The sequence below is a fragment of the Heliconius melpomene genome, chromosome 3 (assembly GCF_056956725.1).
Source record: "Heliconius melpomene rosina isolate 202511_hmr_F chromosome 3, ASM5695672v1, whole genome shotgun sequence".
Classification (NCBI taxonomy): domain Eukaryota; kingdom Metazoa; phylum Arthropoda; class Insecta; order Lepidoptera; family Nymphalidae; genus Heliconius; species Heliconius melpomene.
This window is the reverse complement of record NC_140391.1, coordinates 10,983,320-10,994,956: the sequence shown is the minus strand read 5'-3', so window position 1 is coordinate 10,994,956 and position 11,637 is coordinate 10,983,320. Positions and strand designations below refer to the sequence as shown.

At 41.7% G+C, this 11,637-nt stretch overlaps 1 protein-coding gene across 3 annotated transcripts; it reads right to left on the bottom strand.

Annotated features, from left to right (window-relative positions):
- Positions 1 to 5,970: 5,970 nt before the first annotated feature.
- Positions 5,971 to 11,297, bottom strand: SPARC (secreted protein, acidic, cysteine-rich). 3 transcript variants are annotated; one of them, XM_085207241.1, is made up of 4 exons: positions 11,151 to 11,297; positions 7,540 to 7,617; positions 7,200 to 7,340; positions 5,971 to 7,022 (listed from the first exon to the last, which is right to left on the bottom strand). In XM_085207241.1, the coding sequence occupies exons 2-4, from the start codon at positions 7,603 to 7,605 to the stop codon at positions 6,285 to 6,287; spliced, it is 945 nt and encodes a 314-aa protein (XP_085063367.1). In that variant the 5' UTR covers positions 7,606 to 7,617; positions 11,151 to 11,297; the 3' UTR covers positions 5,971 to 6,284. The 3 variants fall into 3 exon arrangements, with proteins under 3 accessions (XP_085063367.1, XP_085063370.1, XP_085063369.1); XM_085207244.1 differs by lacking the exon at positions 11,151 to 11,297 and adding an exon at positions 9,624 to 9,777; XM_085207243.1 differs by lacking the exon at positions 11,151 to 11,297 and adding an exon at positions 8,440 to 8,641.
- Positions 11,298 to 11,637: the final 340 nt, after the last annotated feature.

Sequence of the window (11,637 nt, the reverse complement as noted above, 5' to 3'; positions counted from 1 at the left end):
AACAACACTCCCTAGTGAATTCGACCAATGACATGCTTAGAAAAAGGCGGGTGGCGCAGTGCTGCCAAGCCGTACTGCGGCTACTTTGGAAAGTATTTTTTTTTTTTTGCTAGCGTTAGGTTATAATGTGTGCATTTTGGCTTCTATGATTTATAGCCTGTATATTGTTTTAGGTAGAACTAGGAAGATTAATAAATGTCGTTATTTAAAAAAACATATAATTTTGTCACGTTTTAATCGTTATATAAACCCATATTTTTTTCAATATTACGCATTTAATATATATATATGTCGGAATTTGTAGTACTGAGGTGGTTCCGGAACGCCAGCGCCATCTGTTGGCGCTTTACAGAGTTAGTGTTATGCATTGGTATGGAAGGGCCGAGTCGAAACGTGGCCGACGGACATCGACTCACTTTGTGTTTGGCGGTCGGCCGGTGCAGACGACACTGAAACTGTCCCGCGTTCCGTGCTGTGTATCTACCTACTGGGATAGCGATAGCTGCTTTCTTGTGAATTGATTACGGTGTTGTAATTAATTCGTAATATCACAAATTGTGTTTACTCATGCCAACATTATCCACGGAAGCCCACAGTAGATCGGGTACTCAAAAACTATGTGCGAGGGAAATCCACCCGACTCCGACATCAGAAGTGGGATCGGTGTTGGCACAGAGAACAATGGAGATAACCACTGGCGTGCTATGTTCGAAGCCCTGTATACACCGAGGCTAATTCAGGGAGGTATATGTGGTTACCCACTTATGATCCTGACAAAGAAGACACGGACGCGAGATCGTGGTGCGCAACGGCTGACTTGTGCTTTTGACAAACTCCCCGAGAGGCAGTCAACTCGAGCTTGCTGTAAGTAAGGCACTGGAAGGTGAAGCATCTTTGTGGCTGTCTCGAAACAGCGTACGAGAGTATGACATGCTACCCTCACAAATCACTGGACATTGTGACGTGGGCAAAGAAGAGGTTGCTGTGGCTACTGTACTTGTTCACATATCACGATAAGACCCGCGGCTTTAACGTACAGCGTTTACAACATTGGAAGTGTTTAAGCGGCGGAAAAATGGCTGGCCATAAGTGAGCGGAATGCAGAAGCAAGCCTATCGATGCGACGTGACGAACACCTGTAGCTTCAACGTCGAATCAAGCGGTGTAGCAGCCGGCAGCGAGGCCTTTAGTGTGCTTCTGCGTGGCAAACCGGGTCATATCGCCATCTGGTGTACGAGCGAAGGCGGCGGCGGGCCAAGCGATGGCAGCGGGGACGGCGCGGTGAGCGGTGTGGACGAAGCGGCGTGTGGACGTATACAGTGTCTAACCTCCAAAGGGTAGGGTACAGGACAAAGGTGAACTGATTTGTTTTGTTTACGATTTTGGTGCTGAATTCTCGTTAGTTAAAAGTTTTTCTGTTACATTTAGTGGTCGACGGTTTAGTAATGTTGTTACTATGACCGGCATTGGTCAAACACGAGTATACAGTACCGAACAAATTCTGTGTTGTGTAGTATTAACGATTGCCCTCTTGAGATATTGTTGTCGCGAGATTTTAAGTCAGGGTTTTACTGTAAACATAACTGTGACTGACATTTTGTTTGACGGGAATCTCTGTGTAAATTCAATGAATAACGATAGTGTGAGTGAGTTGACTTTGACTGACATCTCAGCTGACATTACTGGTAGTGACCAATTGAAACTTTTAGAAACCTTAGGTCGATATTCAGAATTTTTCATAGTTGATTTTCCAACGACTCTAGTATTGGTTCGAATGTTCGAGTTGGTTCGAATCGCGCAGTACAGCGGCGTCCATATAGAATATCGGCGGATGAACGTGACATTATACGCGACAGAGTTAAAGAACGGTTACACGTGAATATCATTAGGCCGAGCTGTTCTCCTTTCGAAAGTCCAGCTTTATTAGTAAAGAAGTATGACGTTCAGATCGTATCCATATTGACTATAGTGAGTTTAACAATAATACCATCCCGGACAGTTATTCGCTTCCATTGATTACTGATCAAACTTCACGTTTTCAGGGTGCTAATTATTTTATGAAACTCTATAGCGCAAGCGGTTTTCATTTGATCACAGTAAACGAAAATTCTATAGACAGTACTGCTTTCATAACAGCTGAAGGGCAGTTTGAATTCTTGACTGTGCCTTTTGGTCTGAAGAATTCAATTTCGGTTTTTCAGAGGACAATTGTGATCGTGTTGGGTGATTTGGTTCGCGATTGCGTGGTGGTGTATTTTGAGGACATTTTAATTGTCTCAACCGATTTAGCGGCCCAGTATGAGAGGACTTAATGCAGTGTTGGAAGCTGTGACAAAGGCTGGTTTCTCTTTGAACCTAGTGAAGTGTTCCTTCTTTAGGACGAGGGTGGTGTTTTTGGGGTTTGAAGTGGAGGCTGGTCAAGTCTCTACCGCCTCCGAAGACTGATTAAGTTGTGGCAGTTTGGCGGATTTCCGTCAGTTTCCTTCTGTCATTTTCTATTTCCGGCAGTTTTGAACCTGTTGTTCGTCTCGAGGCTGAGGGGACTATTGAACAGCATTTTGACTTTTGCTGGTTTCCGGTCATGGTGTGCTGAAGGATTTGTGGATGACTGCGTTGCTTGTAGGGTCGCGAAATCTCACTCAGGCAGGGTTCAAGCTGGGCTGCATCTGATCCCTAAGGTAATGATGCCGTGCCATGCGGTTCGTTTAGACGTGGCGGGTAGGCTCAGCAGTGAAACGATAAGAAAGACTACATTTTCATTCTGACAGGCGCGTTCGCGAAGTGTGTTCTTTTGTTTCATGCGGCAGGCATTGACTCTTGGAGTGTTCACGAGGTGACTTGTGGCTTTGTTTGGGGCTCCAACTCGCATCATTGCTGACCAGGGAAGATGTTTCACTGGTGGTGGTTTCACTAGTAGACATTGGTTGGCATCTCTTGGCGGCGAGTTTACCTCATGCTAAAAGGCAGGTAAGGCGCGTCAGGAGTGTGTTAAAGTCCATATTAACGGCGTTTGAGACTAGCAGTAATAGGTTGTAGCAAGAATCTGTAGGAGAGTACAACTCGCGATAAATTGTACGATAAACCGGGAGCTTTTAATACGCTAAGTCACGATACCGTTATCATTGATGTGTGTCGGTGGTGTATATCGTTGATGTGGATCATTGATGTGTGTCTTTGATGTGTATTATTGATGTGTCATTGATTTGTCGTTGATGTGCGTCAATGGTGTGTATCTTTGATGTGTGTCTTTGATGTGTATCATTGGTGTGTATCATTGATTTGTATCATTGATGTGTAGTAGTGAGGTATAGACTGTCGTTGACATTGACGAAATTCGTTCAGTAGCATCAGACATTATTACGAAGTGTGCGGAATATGGTAGGTCCCGTTTTGATATGACAAAAACGAAAGTTACTAAGTTTTCTGTTGGCGTATTGTTAATATTGTAAAGTTAATAACTGTAAAAATTAGATCCAAAATTTAAAGGTTAATTTAAGGTTGTCAAAGTTTTGGGAGTGTGATCGTTACACACTAAAAGCTGTAAATTATAAACGTCTTGTAACGTACAAATTTGCTTACGATAGGTTGAGGAAAATGCCAGTAAGTCATGTACCCGACGAAATCAATGTGTAATTTATGATGTTGTTGATGATAATGATGGTGTTTAAGCTTAAGTAGTTGAAGAGACTCGAGTAAATGGTTCTATCGGCCGTAATGTGTTCGACCGTACCAGTAGTTATTTCGTAGTCGTAGCCCGGTAGAAATCGGTATCTCTTGGGGTAACTCAAGTAGACCGTGGGTGCGCGGTGTGCGCTTAACTCTGGCGGAGGTCGTGGTCTGCAGAGACCGTAGCGTGTTGTCGCAGGTGTGACATACACGGGCTATCCACGCGGTGGATATGCGTATTGAGGTTTTCGACCGTACTGAGGTCGTGGTCTGCAGAGACCGTAGCGTGTAGTCGCAGAGGTGACGTACACGGGTGATCCACTCGATGGATATGCGTATTGAGATGTGAGAGAGCAATGTGATTGCTGTTAGGCGGGAGAGCCGTGGCGTTAGAGGTCTTTACTCGGAGGTTTCTGTTAATTTGGTTGTAACTTGTTGCTGAAGTAAAGTGAAATAAAGTAAAGTAAAGTGAAGTTTTGGTTATGATGATGTCGATGGTACATGGCTGTGGTATTTGTGTGTAGTAATTAGTTACAATTATGATCCAGATTAGTGTCAAGCTGTAGTGTCGAGTTGATCTGGTGTCGAGTTGATCTGGTGTCGAGTTGATCTGGTGTCGAGTTGATCTGGTGTCGAGTTGATCTGGTGTCGAGTTGATCTGGTGTCGAGTTGATCTGGTGTCGAGTTGTTCTGGTGTCAAGTTGTTCAGGTATAAGGTTCAGGTATAAGGTTCAGGTATAAGGTTCAGGTATAAGGTTCAGGTATAAGGTTCAGGTATAAGGTTCAGGTATAAGGTTCAGGTATAAGGTTCAGGTACAAAGTTCAGGTATAAGGTTCTGGTATACAATTACTAGTGTAATTACTAGTGTAATTACTAGTTTAATTACTAGTGTACGTGTATTACAATTCTAGTGTACGGTTCTGGAAGTTGGTTGGTAAGGTTCTGGTGTAGGTTGGCCGAGCGGTACGAGGTACTGTTGTAGCTTTTTCTTCTAGGCTAACCAACACACGAGGACGTGTGCTAGCAGGATGGCCGTGTCGGAATTTGTAGTACTGAGGTGGTTCCGGAACGCCAGCGCCATCTGTTGGCGCTTTACAGAGTTAGTGTTATGCATTGGTATGGAAGGGCCGAGTCGAAACGTGGCCGACGGACATCGACTCACTTTGTGTTTGGCGGTCGGCCGGTGCAGACGACACTGAAACTGTCCCGCGTTCCGTGCTGTGTATCTACCTACTGGGATAGCGATAGCTGCTTTCTTGTGAATTGATTACGGTGTTGTAATTAATTCGTAATATCACAAATTGTGTTTACTCATGCCAACATTATCCACGGAAGCCCACAGTAGATCGGGTACTCAAAAACTATGTGCGAGGGAAATCCACCCGACTCCGACATATAGTAGTAGTAGAATCGACTACAAATGAAACAATAATAATTGTAAGTATTTTTGTTAAGAAACTTAGTCTCCAATAAAATCTTAAATTAAAATCTTATCTGCTTATAAACTGATGACTAAAAGACAAAACCAAAAATCCATTTGGCAGGTAAAAAATATATTAATTATCTTCGTAAAAGAAATTCATTCTATGATTGACTTTCTATGAAAAACTTAGAAATAAATGTAATTTATTAATTGATTCATTAAATATGTATTTATTTAGGAAACATACCAATGGATCTTTAAGGTGATCCTTCCTCCTGGCATTAATCCCGGCTATTGCCAGGGTCTGCCCTCCTACTCAACCTACTCCACTTTGCACGGTCTTTTGCGTCCTAGGTGTTTAGACCATTGGCTCTCATGTCCTGCATCACGACATCCAACCAGCGCATCCTTGGGCGCCCGGGAGGTCTCACTCCAGGAACTGATATAGCAAGGCACTTGCATCCGACATAGTTCTTAGGCCGGCGCGTGACGTGGCCAAAACCGCTACGTCACGGACCCCAATACTGCCCCGAATGAATGTGTTGCGTATGCGGTCAGACCGCGTTACGCCGCACTGCTTTGTTTCAGTCTAGCTTTTTGTCTAGAGAAATTATCAGTTTTCCGTTCCACGCCGCGTTGTCTTGTACTGGTAGGAAATTAATATAATTTGGATATATCCTACCTAGTGATATCACGGACAAATGACATTGCATCGAACCCACAAATATTGGTCTTAAAGTTGCTGCTTTATTGCTCCATTAATTATCGAAATAGTGGCTTATTCCCGATAAAATTTTATTTAGGTTTAGGATATCAAATAAAAAATCTTAAATCATTCATAGACATTAATGGGTAGGAATATTAATTCAAAGACGTTAGCAATTATTTACATTATATTTTATTTATATGTTTTGGTTTCTAATCACAGATTTATATATTTTATAAACCTTTTGCATAATTATTAAGCGAGTAGGTAAAAGATAGCCCCTAGCCTTGAAGTAATATTCTATAGTAAGCACAAATAATAAGATCGTTTATTAAATTGTAAAGTATTTATTAACTAGGTAGTGTTAATAATAGATAAATCATATAAGCAAAGTTAGAATTAACAGCGTCATCAGCGTCGTCGATGAAAATTACGAATTAGATTGTTAAAATAATATTTTATATAAAGTAATTTTGGTGAAGAGACGTCTAAGCTGCGTCCTCCGACAGCTGGTCGCAGCGATCCTCCAGCTCGTACTCGTCGAGCTGCAGGCACTTGCCCCACTCGGCCAGCGTGACGCGGTGGTCATCATCCTCGTCGCAGCGGTCCAGGAAGGGCGCGATACAGTGCTCCAGCGCCATGAGCGGCGCGCGGATGGGGAACAGCTCGTGGCGCGACACGGAGCGGTCGTTGTCGTGCGCGTCCAGGTCGCACCACTTCCAGATGGCGGCATTGGTCCAGCGCCGTGTGAGGTTGGACTCGGCCTCGCGCTCCATGCGCAGGTAATGCGGCGAAAGCTCGCGGCGCTCCGCCATGTCGCGCATGATGTTGAAGAGCCAGTCGCGCATGCGCCGCGGGAAGTCCGACATCTCGCTGTCGGAGCAGGCCGGCATCTCGCGGCACGCGCCATAGTACTCGATCTGCACGTGATGATACTCGGGCCCGCGGCACAGCTCGCTGCCGTCCAGGCACAGGCAGCGCTGGCGGTACACCTCGCAGTCCGAGGACCAGGTCTCGTTGCGATGTGTGCACACCTTGCGCCGCGAGTCCGTCTCGTAGGGGCACTCCTTGATGCAGTTGCAGACGGCGTCGCCATGCTCGTCGATCTCGCACACGCGGCCTGCGCTGCAGTGCACCTTCAGGCACGGGTCGTCCATAAACACTTCGTTACCGCTCTCCTCGTCTACTTCGTTCATCAATTCATTGACGCGAGCCCGTTCCGCTTCCTACAATAACACACGTGATTACAAAGTGAGTCATCTATAGTTATATGTACAGGTATATAATATTTTTATGTACCTAAATATACACGACTTTTTTGTATACTTTACTTTGTGTGGAGAAATAAATTATTTTATTATTATTTATTTATTATTATATATTAGTTAAGTAAGCCGCGTTACCTGGAAGCGTTTCTCGTCGAGGCGCTCCGCCATGCCAAGCTCGATGTGCTCGGCCTCGGCGGGGGGGAAGAGGCGCGCGGCCGCCAGCATAGCCGGCTCCGTCGTCGTGGTGGTTCGCGGGCGCCGATGGCGACGCCGCTTCTGATATATCACAAACAAAACAATAAATAATACAAAAAGTACAGTATAATTATACATATTTTATGGATAGGCGCCAGGCCAGCGGCCAGTGTGACGCGAGAACTTGCTTAAAGCGTTAGTGTCACAACTGACACAACACAACTTTGAAAATGTGACTAATCTATACAATCATTTTAACTAGAAGGTTTCAGAGTACTACCGTGACTGCTTCAGTGGAGCAAATTGCTGCGACCAGTAAGGCCAGCAGCAGGAAGTAACTCCTCATCGTGTATTATTTCTGGAAAGGAGACAAAAAATATAATGTACCTACTCATTTTTAAAACAAACTTAATTTTAGTGCTAAAATCAGTCTTGCATCTTCACTGACTGATTCAACATAGGCTACATTACATTTACAAAAGTAGAGATCCCTAATGAAAATGCAATAATGTAACCGAAGGTGCGCTGCGGAAACTATTGACGATGTTCTAAAGTATTACAGAACGTCCGCGTCCGCACCATATGTCCAACTACTGTAGTTAAGTATGCCAATATTCCACTTTTTTACATTTTAAAAGTTGATAAAAATGCTGACAATAATCAAATTATATTATTCCTACCTCTGTAATATTCCTTATCCTTTTAATTATATATTTTATTAAAGATAATTGCAATACATGTAAAATTTATTTTTTAAATTATTAAAATCGGATATTCCTTTCAATAGATATAACGTCGTCGTCGTCGTTGTCGGCGTCCGCGGGAGCGACGCGCGGTAGGCCCGGCACGCGGCTTGAGATTGTAACAAATCAATGTTGTTGTTCAACGCAAGCATAAAAAAGTCAAAGGATGCAATCGACATCCTAAAGTACTTGAAAAACCGACCTAGTATACCCCATACTTACTTTAGCATTTAAACAGTTAAGTTAAAAATTACAACAAACGAATCTGAGTTGAACCTTAAGTCTAATTGTACCGGCTGATATGTACTTTAAGAACAATCTTAAAATATTATAATTTTACCGCAGGGTTATATAAAAATAAAGGCAGATGTTGTTTCGCTGCTGAAACCAATATTATAGGAAGGTACGGTCCGAGGAATGGCCGAGAAACACATTACCTCGCGATGACTTCATATGTATCGTTTAAACACAATTGCAGACATGGCACAGTTCAGCCAGCCCGGCCCGGCCCGGCCCGGCCCGGGCTATAACGTAACCCACTATCACAGTGTATCTATCTGCGTTTATTTGCTGGAACTAAATTGTGATCACTATTATTTTGATTAAAGTCACATTCGATTGCGTCATCTGCGCTGATCGGGACCCAGGAGTAGGGGACGCGGGGGGTGCAGGGGGCGCAGGGGGCGCAGACGACTGTCAATATTAACTCAAGACCCATAAGTTTGCCTGCAAATATATACCAATCCATATCTATACTTATAATAAATCTGTATTTGTTTGTGATAAATCTGTATTTTTAACCAACTTTTAAAACAAGGAGGAGGTTCTCAATTAAATATTTTCGATTCGATATTCGATTCATTTAATTATTTTGAATTCGATTTCGACATTGGATTATTTGATTCGATTTGGGTATTTTTTGTAATATGCAATCATTACAGTTATTTTACAAAGAATATTACAAAACCCAAATCAATAACATTACATTTAAGGATGTTTCTAAACGAGTAAATTAAATTAGTCATTGACATCAACGCATATGACTGTCAGTCAATTCTGTTTATTAAATGAATAATCATGTAGTTCAAGCGGGCGAAGCCGCTGGCAGGCCGCTAGTATTACATATAATTAAGTACATTGAAAAAACAAAATATTGAAAATATTATTTTATTAAAGCATTGCAGAAGCAGAAGTGTTGACATCGAGAATCGAGCTCGTGATCCATTTACCTATTTCAGCCTATAAGAGATGCGAAGGAAAGAATCCTAATTGAACATAACGACAAGCTCACTTTGCGGTATATTTGTTTCCATTGACCTAAATATGCCACAAATGTATTACCAGTAAGTCATTTTAAGTGTATTGGGCAATGGGTACTTTAGAGTTTCCATCATGTTAGTTCTGTACACGTCCGTACATTTCCTCCAGCTCGCCGAGCTTTCTTATTAAACATAACTTCCGTTCCGTGCCGGCTTTAGAAACTATACATAATATAAGTATATAAGCGTGAGTGTCGTTATATAAGTATAAATATGATATTCGTTATCACTCGACTGATTGTGAGTTGACCGTATTTAAATAAACCAAAACATTATATTTGTGTAAAAATAATGATAAGTACCTAAATACAGAGCATGGACGATAACCTACGACCGGCAGCCTCTTCCCCGAACACGCTAACTCTGTCACAAACTGGCTTACATTTTCTATTTTGAGATATCTCTAATGTAACTGGAACACGTATGGTGATGAGGAGGTTATTCGCGCGGACGGAAGCGCGGCTATCGCAGCGTCCGCCGATAGGCGCGACCCGGCCGCCGCCCCCGCCTCGCTGCTCATAAACTCGTAAGATAAAAATATGAAATGTAACTTTTATTATATTCAAAGACACAATACATCGTAGCGCATGTTGGACGTAAACATTTAACGCTGACTCCAACGTTCAGCGACTTGTTTAGTAACGAGTGTCATAATACTGCATTCTACGAATCAAATATTACAAATAACAACCTATGCATGTACTGATGTACTACACCTACCTAATCAAAAACGTGAAAATGGTGCGTCTGTACATTGAATATATTTACAAAATAATCATTGAGGGGGGGTTTAGCTACAAAAAAATTGTATTTATATTTTTTATTTGTCTTTTTGTACACGCTAATCTCCGGAAGTACTGGACGGATTTGAATGAAACTTCTTTGGTTATATAGCTATTAATGCTAGGCAACATCTAGGCTATATTTTATTTTAATAATCTGGATACCTGATGTGGAACATTAACAGCCTGTCTAAGCTATAAGAGATATACTGCCTTGGGGCAAAATTGAACATGACAAACAATTTCCACCCACATAACAAAAATGAAGGTCTGGAGTGCCTGACGTGGAACCCTAGCAGCCCATATAATCTCTAAGAGATATAAATATAGCGTCTTAGTAAAAGTCGATCAACATACCCACAACAACCCTAGCTGGGTTGCCTTAACCTAGCTGGGTTGCCTTAACCTTAACAGATATAAATACAATGGCTTAGGAATAGTTGTTCTGCGGATCAGTGTTGAATGAAAGGAGGTTATTATTATGACCTAATAATTTTAAATAACATAAGCCAGGAGTACCTTCCATTTTTCTTTTGAAATACGGAACCCAAAAATGGATAATACTCTTTGTGCAGTCAAAATAATTTCATTTATGTGTAAATATCGCGAAAACTAAAGAATTGATATATACAAAATATATTATTTAATGATTTTATATTATACATTAGGTACATATCTACATGATCATTTTATTTCGTAGTTGGCAATTAATCTTTTTATTACAATACACTCTCAAAGTTCCATTCATAACTCTAAAATGTTGTGTTAAATTTGCAGAATCAATTCTGTTGTTGAGTTAGCAATAAACCTGTTTTCAAATACGCGATAGTCCTTTTCTTATCCCGTCTCCTCTCAGAGTATTCTTACAATTTACAACAAAGTAAAAAATCTGCAATTTTTAATAACGAGCTTAATTATAAAAAGTTTGTTAATTTTTTTGCAGCAGATATTAACGGTACATATTTTAAATTATTAACCTTCATTTATCATCTTTATTTCAATTTGATACAAATAATTTTTAGACGAAATAAATACTATAATACTCACCCCGAGGAGCGCGTCAAGTACGAGCGCGCGCCGCCGACTGCCTGTGCCCACTGCCCCAGCCCGCCTTGCTACTCTTGCAGTCTTACTAGTGCTACGACGACGTTTGACCTGTGCTTTTGTTTTCATTCTTACATCGCAATTATTTTGTCAATGTTTGTTTAAATCATTAATAGCAGTAATTTTTCTAATAAAATCTTAGCAAAAATGATACCACTGAACCCTCAGTGCTATTAAACACGTAGCTACTAAAAATAAAATAATCTTTTTTTTTGTGGCGCAGCGGCACAATGATGCGACTGTAACGCGAAGGTTGTGAATACGATTCCCACTCGAGGAGGTGAAATATTTTTTTTACGTTTACATTTCCATTTCTTCGCGCTGGTGTCGAGGCAAAGCTTGGCGTTGACCGTTGAGTTCTGCCACTCAACACGCAATGCCTCCAGAATTCGGCAGAAAGTGGGGAACGGTGTGTCTTAACACTAGGTTC

Coding starts and splice junctions, on each gene's coding strand:
- SPARC (XM_085207241.1), bottom strand. CDS start 7,605: ATGAGGAGTTACTTCCTGCTGCTGGCCTTACTGGTCGCAGCAATTTGC. Junction 7,341..7,539: donor GCTCCACTGAAGCAGTCACG/GTAGTACTCTGA, acceptor GTGATATATCAG/AAGCGGCGTCGCCATCGGCG. Junction 7,023..7,199: donor TCGACGAGAAACGCTTCCAG/GTAACGCGGCTT, acceptor GTGTTATTGTAG/GAAGCGGAACGGGCTCGCGT.